This window comes from Mauremys mutica, chromosome 13, assembly GCF_020497125.1.
Source record: "Mauremys mutica isolate MM-2020 ecotype Southern chromosome 13, ASM2049712v1, whole genome shotgun sequence".
Taxonomy (NCBI): Eukaryota; Metazoa; Chordata; order Testudines; family Geoemydidae; genus Mauremys; species Mauremys mutica.
The window spans coordinates 41,550,273-41,564,641 of NC_059084.1; the positions used below are offsets into that span (position 1 = coordinate 41,550,273).

General features: G+C 43.4%; 1 protein-coding gene across 1 annotated transcript; it reads left to right on the forward strand.

Moving 5' to 3' along the window:
* The first annotated feature begins 3,467 nt into the window (after positions 1 to 3,467).
* LOC123348042 (olfactory receptor 14C36-like) lies at positions 3,468 to 6,043 on the forward strand. The gene is made up of 2 exons (XM_044985287.1): positions 3,468 to 3,572; positions 5,081 to 6,043. Exon 2 carries the CDS (start codon positions 5,108 to 5,110, stop codon positions 6,041 to 6,043), a length of 936 nt encoding a protein of 311 aa, XP_044841222.1. The 5' UTR covers positions 3,468 to 3,572; positions 5,081 to 5,107.
* The last annotated feature ends 8,326 nt before the right edge of the window (positions 6,044 to 14,369 follow it).

Below are 14,369 nucleotides of genomic sequence, written 5' to 3' on the forward strand. Positions count from 1 at the left end.
CTACCAGGACCTCCTCCAGATGTGGAGGCTGGTTTCAGCAACCAGGTCCTTTGTGGCCACCAAGGGGGTAGATCCCTCGTGGATCCCCTGTTACACAATCCCCAAGCTTCATTACCCCCCTTGTGTCCCACCCTGATACCAAGTGGTGGGAACTTTTACCAGCAGTGGAAGGTGGGGAACCCCAGTCAGCCAGTTTATATTCCATCTTAGTCCCGTGGCCTGCTGGGGATATCAGCTGGTGGCTCCTCCATGGGGCCGTGAGCACAGAGGTGTACTTGGTGCAGGTTACCTCTGTCCCTGAAGCTTGTCCCTTTTCTGGCATGAGGAAGACCCTGGTGCACACGTATCTTCAGTGCGCCAGGCTTCAGCCCCTCCTCGGCTCCTCCAGCATCTCTTATTAAGGTTCTGGCTGCACTTCTCCCTGCACACCCAAGGTGGCCATTCATAACACTGGGGGGGGGGCGTGGCTGCGATGGTGGGACTGTTTTTCATTCTTTTATCCATTCATGTATCCGGGCAGAGTTCCTCTGGGCAGCATACACTGGCTCTCTTGATGCTTTCAATGAGCAGTAGGAGCTGTCCGGGACTTTCTGCTCGGTGTCCCCTTCTGGTTCTCTAGTTTTGACCCTTTGTCCCCCATGCCCATTCCTTTTATTGCCTCTGTTATCCCTCAAACTCAGTTGGGTTCTGGGTTTAGTAACTCCTCCCTAGGCTGGGGGAGGGGCTTTTAGCAATGGGCGAGCTAGTGCTGCCCATGTCTCAGTTCTCAAAAGGATCACTCCCCTGTAGCCATCTGGCCTGACCCTGTAACACCTGGTATAAAAATGTCACCCCCAAAATAACAGATCCAAACCAACACTGGTCTGATGGTAAACATTTCTAGTACAGACCAGGTCTCTGTGTTCATTTTTAAAATTACATTCTAAGTGCATCAGAGTCATTTCCTTGAGTGTGTGTCTACTAGGGAACAGTACTGTGTGAACAGGTGTGCTTTTGTCAGCATACGTTATTTTGAATGCGCTCTTGGGGAAATCAACATGCAATTTAGTTTTTACACAGCTCTGCATTTCTTTGAGAATATGTGTTTCTGACTGTGAATCACTGTGTGAAGTTATGAATATATAACATCATGTGTGAAACATACATGAGCATGTGCATTATTAGTGCTTGTTAGGGTCTGTGAGTGGATTTCTGAGTCTTCCTTTGTGTATGATTGCTTCTGAATGACAATATTGTGTGTTTACCAGTGCAAAGTGTTGTGTGAGTGTGTGTTTTGTGAGTGTGCATTGCTGTGTGTAGGTTTCAAATGGCATGTAACTGGTTATTTATCAGTGAATATTACTATGTTTGTGAGTGTACATTGACTTAGCAGAGTCCCTGTATTAAAGCCAAAAGCTGCTATCTACCTGCAGCTCCTAGCCGCCAAGATAATAACTTTTTAGCGAGTTATTGGAAGGAGAGAAGTTGAAGAGTAGAACTAGTTGGGAAAGGGAGTTTCTCATCTTGTGAGGCTTTTCAAGAAATTTGAAATATTTTCCCATCCCATGTCAGGACAAAAAAAATGAATTATTTTTCAAACAGATAATCTGAAAGCAAAACAAAACAAAAATTTAAAAAAAAAACAGATTGGGTCAAAACAAAATATTTGGTTTCCATCATTTTTATAGTTTCATAGAATTTTAGGCCAGGAGGGATGATGAAAGCAACTAGTCAGAACTTCTCTTTATCACCGACCATTGAATCCCACCCAGTTACTCCTGTGTTGAGTCCAACGACTTCAGTTAAACTAAACCATTTCTGTCCTAAGCAGACTGCACTGTTGTGAGCCACAGGCCTAGACCTGGGCAGACTGAGGTCTCACCTGTGCCCTAGGCCTGGCAAAGACAGGGAACAGATCAGCTGGGGCACATCCAGGTGATCCTAGGAGGTGACCTGCACCCCAGGCTGCAGGGCAAACTTTTGTTTTGATTTTGACCCTTTCTTTTTTTTTTCACCTTTTCTTTAGAACGAATTAACTGAAATTTCCAAATTATTTTTTTTCAAATTGAAAATGTCAAAACTGGACATTTTAACAAATTTAAACCTTTTAAGAGAAATCAAATTAGGAGTTTCATCAAAACCAACTAACCCTTTGCTGCGAACAGGGTTTCAATGAATCAGCATTTTCTGATGAACAAAACCATAGTGTGAGAAAATTTCCAATCCGAGTTCATAATCAGCCACCTCTTAGGCCCCAACCCTGAAACATGACTCTCCTTCCCACCGGCAGACTTCTACATCTATGTGAATGCCGTTCGACCAGGGGCTCTCAAAATTTTCTCAGATCACTGATCATATCAAGAGAGAGATGCCTGGTGGACACGTCCCCTCTCCATTGTGATCTCATCAACTTCCTCTCCTCCGAGACACAAATATAGAGACCACCTTCTTTGCCCATTCAAGTTCACACCACATCCCAACACAAACCTACTGCCTCATCTTCAGTTCAGATTCACAGGCAAAGGAAATGGATTTGAAACTGTTTAATGAGGTGAGATATCCAGCAGGTGAAAATCAGCTATAGCTCCACTGGAGTCAATGAGCAAAAACCACAGCTGGTGTAAATCAGCAGTAGCTCCAGTTTAATCCAGTGAAAACTGACATAGCTGCATGGACATCTTAGGGCCAGAACTGCAGCTAATGGAAATCAAAGTAGCTCCATTGGAATCAAAGGGCCAAATCTCCCTTGGCATAAAGAGGCCTATCTACTCAGAACTCAGTGGAACTGTATCAATTTACATCAGTTTAGGCCTTAGCTAGGAGCTTTTAGTGTTTGCCTCTGGATGTTTCTTAGTGACCAATATCAAACAGCCAGGACAGCCTGAGCTGTGGCTTCCTCTGCTGGGTGCATCCCAAGAGCAGCTGATCCAAAGCAGGAGAAAAAAATATCTCTGTTCTCTCAGAGGTAATTATGTGGCATTAATGAACGAACAGGCTATTCCAGGCCAGCTGGGGCTCTGTTGCCACTGGGCTCTGAGCTACTGGAGGTCACATGTCTGTGCTACAAATATATAGTTTATTGTGTAATCTCCTTCCGACACCCTGCTGCCATCATGTGAGATCCAGGGAATGTTGTGTTCCCCCTCTAGGGGGTTAAGTACGGCTAGGGCAGCTTGTCAGTGTTGTTTACTCCTGAGGTGAGTTCAGAGCTCAGCTCACAGCCCTCCAATTATTGTTCCCCGGCCCCAGAACAGAGACATCCTGGGTTGTGAACAAGCAGCCCGAACAAGCCAAGATCAGTTTCAGTGACGGGATGGGCTTTTCCCCCCCATCCTATTTAGTCCTTCACCTCTCAGCCAAGCCTACCCGAGATGGGGAGCAGGGAGCACCCATCTGTGGAGTGGGTCCCTGCCTGCTAGGAATTGCGGAGAGACCCAGCTGCTTGGGAAACATGGCGAAGCGAGAGTGAAACAGCTGCTGGATAACAGGGCGATTGGGACGTTATTTATACAGACAGGCAATGACCGAAGGACCCTGGCTGTGAAGTGTCTCATGCATCGTGGGCCGGGAAACATTCCACAAAGACCAGCACAGTAAGTTTCTTATTTCAATCACACATGTTTAGGTATTTATATGCTAGTCAAATTTCATAACAGAACTAGGAGTTACAATTGGAACTCTTCAAGGCTTTTTATATGATTTAATCAAACATTTAGAGCTGCTCTGAGGGCTGTTGTTTTTTATTATTTTCCCCCAGCAATAAACCATTAATTTTCCATAGATATTGTGAAAACCATTTTTTGTGTGTGTTTTATTTTTGTTCATTGAGAACCAGACAATTTCAGGTAAACTGCTGGAAACAGAAACATTTTCACTTAAATAAAGAAAAAAAAATATTTTGAGTTTTCCAATACATAAGTTTCAAGAATAACACAGGCTTTCTCAAAATATTTCTTTATTTGAAAACCCAGTTTTCCTTTGAAATCATTTAAACAGAAAATGTCTGAATACTGCAGATTAGAAATGTAGATGTAAGCGAGAGTGGGAACATTGATGCTGTGCAATAATAGTAAAATTTGAACCCAGTCACTATACTACAATGGTGGTTTTTTTCTACTTCAAAGGGATATTTGGTGACTCATAAAATTGAGTAAGCAGCAAAGTTGGCAACAAACAGCATGAGTATTAAACATACTAGTGCCTTAAATGAAGAACAGAGAATTGAAGCCCCTAACCAAAGCCTGTTTCTCTTATCCGTGCTGAGGACATAGAAAATGTGAATGGGATTAGAACCTAGATATTCGGCTCTAACGCCATATCCTCTGTCCCACACAGCTGCCCGCTAAACACAAATGCTGTAAATGGGGGCACCGAACATACGCATAATAAGGAACAGCCCTTTTCACAGCAGACAAGGCAAAGAACGGGATGGAGAGGAAACAGAGGCACAGGGAAGTGACTGGCCAAGGTCACACAGCAGGTCACTGGTAGAGCCAAGAACCCAAGTCTCCTGACGGCCAATGACTCACACAGATATAACGTGAAAGAGGTAAACGATGCAGCAGTGAAGTAGCTGAGCAATTCTCATCGGTACACAGAGATGGAAGAGGGCGCTTGTGTCATAAATCAATACATAAGCAGGCGGTAGGTCATCTATGTGGTGCTGCAATAGAATCAATCCAGACGAGCTCTAATGAAGGATATTAAGTGAGTCTATGTCATATTTCTCTGGAAAGTGGATATCAGGCAGTGTTGGCATTTTAGTTTCAAGCCCAAGTTCACAGCCTGCTGTTTGTAGCAAGAGAGAATCCATCTTGGCTAGAATGTTGCATTGCATTGTGCTTTGCTCCATCCTTCACACGGCGTTTTATCAAGCTACATCCTGAGCCAGATCTTTAGATGGTGCAAACTGATGTAGCTCCATTGACTTTAAGGAAGACACACCAATTTACATGTGTGATAACTCACCACTCCTAGTTAATAGCAGTGATAAGTGCTGTACGTTGTTAACACTCACATTATGAGATATTGCTGCTGGGAATCAGGGCCATTCCTGCTGTCACTGTAATCCCCACCACTGTTTTTGTCTTTCCCTCCACAGCCATCACACAATGAACTGAGAAAGAAAATGTCCAACCAAACCACCCTGACCGAGTTCCTTCTCCTGGGATTCTCAGACATTTGGGAGCTGCAGATTTTGCACTTTGTGGTGTTCCTGATGATTTACCTGGTAGGCCTGATGGGAAATCTTCTCATCATCACAGCCGTAGCCCTTGACCCCCATCTTCACACCCCCATGTACTTCTTCCTGGTGAACCTGTCCATCCTAGACCTTGGCTCCATCTCCGTCACCATCCCCAAATCCATGGTCAATTCCCTCATGAACACCAAGGTAATTTCTTATCCTGGATGTGTCACCCAAGTGTTTTTATTTGTAGTCTTCACTTCAACTGATCTTGCCTTACTCATCATCATGGCATACGACCGATATGTTGCCATCTGCCAACCACTGCACTATGAGACTGTAATGAACAGGAGAGCTTGTGTCCAAATGGCAGCCAGTGCCTGGATTACTGGTATTGTCAACTCTGCATTGCACACCGGGAACACTTTCAGGTTACCCTTCTGCCAGACAAATGTCGTCCACCAATTCTTCTGTGAAATCCCCCAGCTGCTCAAGCTCGCCTGTTCTGACTCATACCTCAGTGAAATTGGGCTTCTTGCCTTTAGTGGGTTTTTAGGTTTAAACTGCTTTGTCTTTATAATTCTGTCTTATGTTCAGATCTTCAAAGCAGTGCTGAGAATCCCCTCTGAGCAGGGCCAACGTAAAGCCTTCTCCACCTGCCTTCCTCACCTCACTGTGGTCTCTTTATTTCTTTGCACGAGCTTCTTTGAGTACCTGAAACCCACCTCCAGCTCAGCATCAGGTCTGGATCTCATGATGGGTGTTCTCTATTCCCTGGTGCCTCCAGTGATGAATCCGATAATCTACAGCATGAGGAACACAGAGATCAAAGCTGCATTAAAGAAACTGATTGTCTGGAGGTTATTCACCAAGAATTAAAATGTCCATCATTGCTCCTTGATTGAGATTTCATTCTGAACTTCTTCTTGGATATTATCAACTGATGACAAAATTGTCTCCTTGAGAACACAGGGTGCAATCTGTTTATGAATTCATAAAATCCAGACTAATTCATTTGAAGTTAAATGATTTAGTTTAGAATTACACCAGTGTAAATAAGACCAGAATCTAAATATCTATCCATAAATGTACATACACATCTATCTCTCTTTGGGATTTATACTGCTAACATTGCCATGCTATCTGAGCATGTTGCACAGAATATCAACAGCCATAGCTAAGTCACTAGTGAACATGAAATCCCTTTCTCTTCTTCTTTTTGGGGGTAAAAATTGTGGGTGGAGTTTGAGAGGTTTGGCTTGTTTGTTTGCTTGATTGTTTCTTTTTTGTGTTTCATTTTGTTGATTCATTGGTTGACTTTTTTTTGTTACAGATGACTTTTTGTGGTAGGAATTTTCAGGGTGGAATATGTTTGATTAAATGTAGGAATCAGATTATTTTGTCATTTATTCAAGGTGTCAGTGTCATAATCTCTTTGAAAGGGTTTTCGGAGAGACCAGAGGTTTCCCTTTCCCTAGGAATGAAGAATTGAAAATAAGTTTCTGTAGGTGTGTGGCTAGCTGAGTTCCTTTTTAAACAATTATTTTAACGTTATTAGAGAGATTGCCTTCTGCACATGTCTCCTCTCCCTCATCATCTCAGCAACTGCCTCTCCACCCAGACACTATTATAGAGACTATGTCCCTTGCCAGTTCAAGGTCACACAATATCCCAACATAAGCAACTCTGCATACAGAGACATGGTATTAGGAAAGCATTTAAGGCTGGATTAAAGTTTAAGGGCTATAAACCAGTGTCCAGGGCTTCGGCTCCAGGAGTCATGACATTACAAAAGAATCTCAGCTTCCATTTCCTAAACTATAGCCATTTTCTAGTCCTCGTGGTTGAGAAGGAAAGCTTGAAAATGTTCCCCAAGACAAAAGCCAAGTGTAATCAATAGAGCAATGGCTGCCTGAGTCTTGCATGAGCCAATCACTCATGGGATGGAGTGGGCTGTCCTCAGTTAACCAATGCAACACCTGCCTCAATCTATAGGCAGCCTGATACAATTGCTCTGAGAGGGGGAAAATGCATAGAGTATAATGATGCAGCTACATCTTTCTGAGTTTGCAAAGAGCCTGAACCAGTCGCAAAGTTAACTCCATAAGGCTGAGACGCAGACAGCTGTTCTGGGACTGCTTTCACCATCAGTGGATAGATGGGGCAATTCTGAGAGATACAACCTAGTTTTTTACAGTCATGACACCACTTTTCCCCACTTTTTCCTGGGGTACCTCTGAGGAGGCCTGTGTTCTGCTGGAGTACATCCTTCCTCTGGGTGGGTGTCCATAACTGGGCTTTTTCATGCTCTCTGATTCCTCACTATCTCTGTTATGATACCTAGCGAGTTCCTATACATTCATCAGCCAATTTCCCAGCTGGGTGCCATTACACAGGGTTCTCTCTATGAACCATGATATCAATATCATAGAATATTTTATGGTTATTTAAATGGGATGGAGTTTCTAAGCAATGAGAATCTCAAATCCTGGAACACATATGAAACTAGACATCATAAGAACATAAGAACGGACATATTGGGTCAGACCAAAGGTCCATCCAGCCCAGTATCCTGTCTTCTGACAGTGGCCAATGCCTGGTGCCTCAGAGGGAATGAACAGAACAGGAAATCATCAAGTGATCCATGCTGTCACCCATTTCCAGCTTCTGGCAAACAGAGGACAGGGACATAATACCTACCCATCCTGGTTAATAGCCATTGATGGACCTATCCTCCATGAATTTCTTTAATTCTTTTTTAACCATATTATAGTCTTGGCCTTCACAACATCCTCTGGCAAAGAGTTCCACGGGTTGACTATGCTTTGTGTGAAGAAATGCTTCCTTTTGTTTGTTTTAAACCTGCTGCCTATTAAAGTCATTGGGTGACCTTTAGTTCTTCTGTTATGAGAAGGAGTAAACTTCCTTATTTACTTTCTCCACATCAGTCATAATTTTATAGACCTGTATCATATCCCTCTTAGTCGTCTCTTTTCCATGCTGAAAATTCCCAGTCTTATTAATCTCTTCCCATACAGAAAACCATTCCATACCCCCAATCATTTTTGTTGCCCTTTTTGTCACCTTTTCCAATTCTAATATATGGGGTTTTTTAGATAGGGCAAATATACCTGCACATAGTATTCAAGATATGGGATCACCATGGATTATATAAAGGCAATATGATATTTTATGTCTTAGCAATGCCTTTACTAATGATTCCCAACATTCTGTTCGCGTTTTTTGACAGCAACTGCATATTGAGTGTAGGTTTGCAGAGAACTATCCACATTGACTCCAAGATCTCTTTCTTGAGTGGTAACAGCTAATTTAGATCCCATCATTTAAAATATATAGTTGGGATTATGTTTTCCAGTGTGCATTACTTTGCGTTTATCAACACTGAATTTCATCTGCCATTTTGTTGCCCAGACATCCAGTTTTGTGAGATCCCTTTGTAAACCTTCACAGTCTGCTTTGCTCTTAAATCTCTTGAATTGTTTTTTATCATCTGCAAATTTTGCCACCTCATTGTTTACCCCTTTTTCCAGATCATTTATAAATATGTTGAACAGTACTGGTCCCAGTAGTGACCCCTGGGGGGATACCACGATTTTTCTCTCTCCATTCTGAAAAAAATGACCATTTATTCCTACCCTTTGTTTCCTATCTTTTAGCCAGTTACTGATCCATGAGAGTACCTTCCCTCTAATCCCATGACAGCTTACTTTGTTTAAGAGCCTTTGGTGAGGGACCTTGTCAAAGGCTTTCTAAAAATCTAAATACACTATATCCACTGGATCCCCTTTGTCCACCTGCTTGTTCACCCCCTCAAAGATTTTAGTAGATTTAATGAGGCATAATTTCCCTTTACAAACAACATTTTGACTCTTCCTCAACAAATCACATTCATCTATATGTCTGATAATTCTGTTCTTAACTATAGTTTCAACCAGTTTGCCCGGTACTGAAGACAGGCGTACCAGACTGCAATTGCCAGGATTAAAATTGGAACCTTCTTTAATAATTGGTATCACATTTGCTATCCTCTAGTCATCTGGCACAGAAGCTGATTTAAATGATAGCTTACATACCACAGTTTCACATACTTCAATTTCACATTTGAGTTCTTTCAGAACTCTTGGGTGAATACCGTCTGGTTCTGGTGATTTATTACTATTTAGACCAGGGGTAGGCGACCTATGGCACGGGTGCCAAAGGTGGCACGTGAGCTGATTTTCAGTGGCACTCACACTGCCTGGGTCCTGGCCACTGGCCTGGGGGGCTCTGCATTTTAATTTAATTTTAAATGAAGCTTCTTGAACATTTTAAAAACCTTATTTACTTTACATACAACAATAGTTTAGTTATATATTATAGACTTATAGAAAGAGACCTTCTAAAAATGTTAAAATGTATTACTGGCACATGAAACCTTAAATTAGAGTGAATAAATGAAGACTCGGCACACCACTTCTGAAAGGTTGCCGACCCCTGGTTTAGACTATCAATTTGTTCCAAAACCTCCTCTAATGACACATCAATCTGGGACAGTTTCTGAGATACATCATCTAAAAAGAATTGCTCAGGTATGGGAGTCTCCATCACATCCTCAGCCATGAAGATTGATGCAAAGTATTCATTTAGTTTCTCCGCAATGGCCTTACCATCCTTGAGTGCTCCTTTAGAATCGCGATAATCCAGTGGCCCCACTGATTGTTTAGTAGGCTTTCTGCTTCTGATGTACTTTTAAAAAAATGGTATTACTTAAATTCCAGAATGAAAGGGTCAGATTTTAAAAGTATTAAGGGATATCGTGGGATTTTCAAAAGCATCTAGGCTCCTAACACCTGCTGAAATCAATATGTGTCAAACATCTAGCCCTTAATACCTGCCCTGGTCCAAAACAGCCCAGATGCCTTGATCTTACGCACATACTGTTACAATTTTTCATGTATCTGAGAGAGCTTCTAGGGATGGTCAAAAATCTAGCTGCTGCTGCTTACTGGGTGTAGCTGATTTATTGTAACCTGGTGGACTGAGAGCAATCAATGGGACACAATCATTCCAGGGTACAAAATATATCGGAAGGACAGAACAGGCTGTGCAGGGGGAGGAGTGGCACTATATGTTAAAGAAAATGTAGATTCAAATGAAGTAAAAATCTTAAGCGAATCCACAGGTTCCATATGGATAGAAATTTCATGCTCTAGTAAAAATATAACATTAGGGATCTATTATCGACCACCTGACCAGGACAGTAATAGTGATGATGAAATGCTAAGGGAAATTAGAGAGGCTATCAAAACTAAGAACCCAATAATAGTGGGGGATTTCAATTATCCCCATATTGACTGGGAACATTTCACTTCGGGACGAAATGCAGAGATAAAATTTCTCGATACTTTAAATGACTGCTTCATGGAGCAGCTGGTACGGGAACCCACAAGGGGAGAGGCAACTCTAGATTTAATCCTGAGTGGAGCGCAGGAGCTTGTCCAAGAGGTAACTATAGCAGGACCGCTTGGAAATAGTGGCCATAATACAATAGCATTCAACATCCCTGTGGTGGGAAGAACACCTCAACTGCCCAACACTGTGGCATTTAATTTCAAAAGGGGGAACTATACAAAAATGAGGGGCTTAGTTAGACAAAAGTTAAAAGGTACAGTGACTAAAGTGAAATCCCTGCAAGTTGCGTGGGCCCTTTTTAAAGACACCATAATAGAGGCCCAACTTCAATGTATACCCCAAATTAAGAAACACAGTAAAAGAACTAAAAAAGAGCCACCGTGGCTTAACAACCATGTAAAAGAAGCAGTGAGAGATAAAAAGACTTCCTTTAAAAAGTGGAAGTCAAATCCTAGTGAGGCAAATTGAGAGGAGCACAAACACTGCCAACTTAAGTGCAAGAGTGTAATAAGAAAAGCCAAAGAGGAATTTGAAGAACGCCTAGCCAAAAACTCCAAAGGTAATAACACAATGTTTTTTAAGTACATCACAAGCAGGAAGCCTGCTAAACAATCAGTGGGGCCCCTTGATGATCAAAATACAAAAGGAGCGCTTAAAGACGATAAAGTCATTGCGGAGAAACTAAATGGATTCTTTGCTTCAGTCTTCACGGCTGAGGATGTTAGGGAGATTCCCAAACCTGAGCTGGCTTTTGTAGGTGACAGATCTGAGGAACTGTCACAGATTGAAGTGTCACTAGAGGAGGTTTTGGAATTAATTGATAAACTCAACATTAACAAGTCACCAGGACCAGATGGCATTCACCCAAGAGTTCTGAAAGAACTCAAATGTGAAGTTGCGGAATTATTAACTAAGGTTTGTAACCTGTCCTTTAAATTGGCTTCGGTACCCAATGACTGGAAGTTAGCTAATGTAACACCAATATTTAAAAAGGGCTCTAGGGGTGATCCCGGCAATTACAGACCGGTAAGTCTAACGTCAGTACCGGGCAAATTAGTTGAAACAATAGTAAAGAATAAAATTGTCAGACACATAGAAAAACATAAACTGTTGAGCAATAGTCAACATGGTTTCTGTAAAGGGAAATCTTGTCTTACTAATCTATTAGAGTTCTTTGAAGGGGTCAACAAACATGTGGACAAGGGGAATCCGGTGGACATAGTGTACTTAGATTTCCAGAAAGCCTTTGACAAGGTCCCTCACCAAAGGCTCTTACATAAATTAAGCTGTCATGGGATAAAAGGGAAGGTCCTTTCATGGATTGAGAACTGGTTAAAGGACAGGGAACAAAGGGTAGGAATTAATGGTAAATTCTCAGAATGGAGAGGGGTAACTAGTGGTGTTCCCCAAGGGTCAGTCCTAGGACCAATCCCATTCAATTTATTCATAAATGATTTGGAGAAAGTGGTAAACAGTGAGGTGGCAAAGTTTGCAGATGATACTAAGCTACTCAAGATAGTTAAGACCAAAGCAGATTGTGAAGAACTTCAAAAAGATCTCACAAAACTAAGTGATTGGGCAACAAAATGGCAAATGAAATGTAATGTGGATAAATGTAAAGTAATGCACATTGGAAGAAATAACCCCAACTATACATACAACATGATGGGGGCTAATTTAGCTACAACAAGTCAGGAAAAAGATCTTGGCATCATCGTGGATAGTTCTCTAAAGATGTCCACGCAGTGTGCAGAGGCGGTCAAAAAAGCAAACAGGATGTTAGGAATCATTAAAAAGGGGATAGAGAATAAGACTAAGAATATATTATTGCCCTTATATAAATCCATGGTACGCCCACATCTCAAATACTGTGTACAGATGTGGTCTCCTCACCTCAAAAAAGATATTCTGGCACTAGAAAAGTTTCAGAAAAGGGCAACTAAAATGATTAGGGGTTTGGAGAGGGTCCCATACGAGGAAAGATTAAAGAGGCTAGGACTCTTCAGCTTGGAAAAGAGGAGACTAAGGGGGGATATGATAGAGGTATATAAAATCATGAGTGATGTTGAGAAAGTGGATAAGGAGAAGTTATTTACTTATTCCCATAATACGAGAACTAGGGGTCACCAAATGAAATTAATAGGCAGCAGGTTTAAAACAAATAAAAGGAAGTTCTTCATGCAGCGCACAGTCAACTTGTGGAACTCCTTACCTGAGGAGGTTGTGAAGGCTAGGACTATAACAATGTTTAAAAGGGGACTGGATAAATTCATGGTGGCTAAGTCCATAAATGGCTATTAGCCAGGATGGGTAAGAATGGTGTCCCTAGCCTCTGTTCGTCAGAGGATGGAGATGGATGGCAGGAGAGAGATCATTTGATCATTGCCTGTTAGGTTCACTCCCTCTGGGGCACCTGGCATTGGCCACTGTCGGTAGACAGATACTGGGCTAGATGGACCTTTGGTCTGACCCGGTACGGCCGTTCTTATGTTCTTATGTCACATGCCACCTGAGGCTCATTGCACATATGATAAGGAGAATATTACTTTATCCACCAGTGAGGGCTAATTTTTGATACACTGATATCTGTACATTGATTTTTTGCCCTCTGGTCTTTCTCTTTACTAGTCATAATCTTAACACAGACCATGAGTAGTATCAATAAAAGCCTTTCTATTTAAATTAATTCAGTTTTCAGTTTCCTTCTTACATCTTTTCATAAACAATTTTGTATACAAGGTCATAGTGACAATTTATGAACTTTCACTCATTTTTTACAGTTGAGCTTAAAATTAGGGTAAATTTGTAGGCCCATTTATCACAAGAGGCTCTGCGTACATCTTGGGCCCCACTGATCCGATTCCGCTTAGGTTTATAGAGTCACAGATTCCAAGGCCAGAAGGGACCATCATGAGCTTCTAGTCTGACTTCCTGTATAGCACAAGCCATAGAACAGCCCCAAAATAATTCCTTGAGCAGATCTTTTAGAGATAAATCAATTATCAAACTTGTCTTTGCCGCTCTGGATACATGCAGTGGTGAGCTGGAGCCGGTTCGCACCGGTTCGCAGGAACCGGTTGATAAATTTAGAAACCCTTTTAGAACCGGTTGTTCCAGGACAACCGATTCTAAAAGGGCCGCCCCGCACCCAGCCCCAGCTCACTGCTGCTTCCTGGGCTGTTCCCCTGAAGGCTCTGCCCCTCGCTTCTCCTCCCCCTTCCCTGCTTCCCGCCAATCAGATGTTAGCGCGGGAAGCCTGGGACTGGGGAGGACTCAGAAGCAAGAAGCAGCTTGGCAAGGTAAGCTGGGGCGGGGAAGCCAGGAGGGGACTAGGGAGGGATGGTGTGGCCTAGCTCAGTCCTGCTCCTGCCGAAGGCCCCGGCTCCGGCCAAGTGGCTCCAGCTGCGAGCGCCCCGACCCTGGCCCGGGCCCCGAGCACCTCTGGCCGCGAGCGCCTCCGCCTCCGGCCCCGAGCACCTCCGGCCCCGGGCGCCTCTGGCCGTGAGCGCCTCCGGCCCCAGCCCCGAGCGCCTCTGGCCGCGAGCGCCTCCGGCCCTGGCCGAGCGACTCTGGCCGTGAGCGCCTCCGGCCCTGGCCTCGGCCCAGCGCCTCCAGCCCCGGCCCCGGCCCGGCCCCGGCCCCGAGCGGTTCCGGCCGTGAGCGCCTTCGGCCCCGGCCCCGAGCAGCTCCGGCCCAGTCCGGCTCCAGCCCCGAGTGGCCTGACCCTGGCCCCAGCCGCAAGCGCCTCCAGCCCAGTCCGGCTCTGGCCCCGAGCGGCCCGAACCTGGCCCCG

Coding starts and splice junctions, on each gene's coding strand:
- LOC123348042 (XM_044985287.1), top strand. CDS start 5,108: ATGTCCAACCAAACCACCCTGACCGAGTTCCTTCTCCTGGGATTCTCA.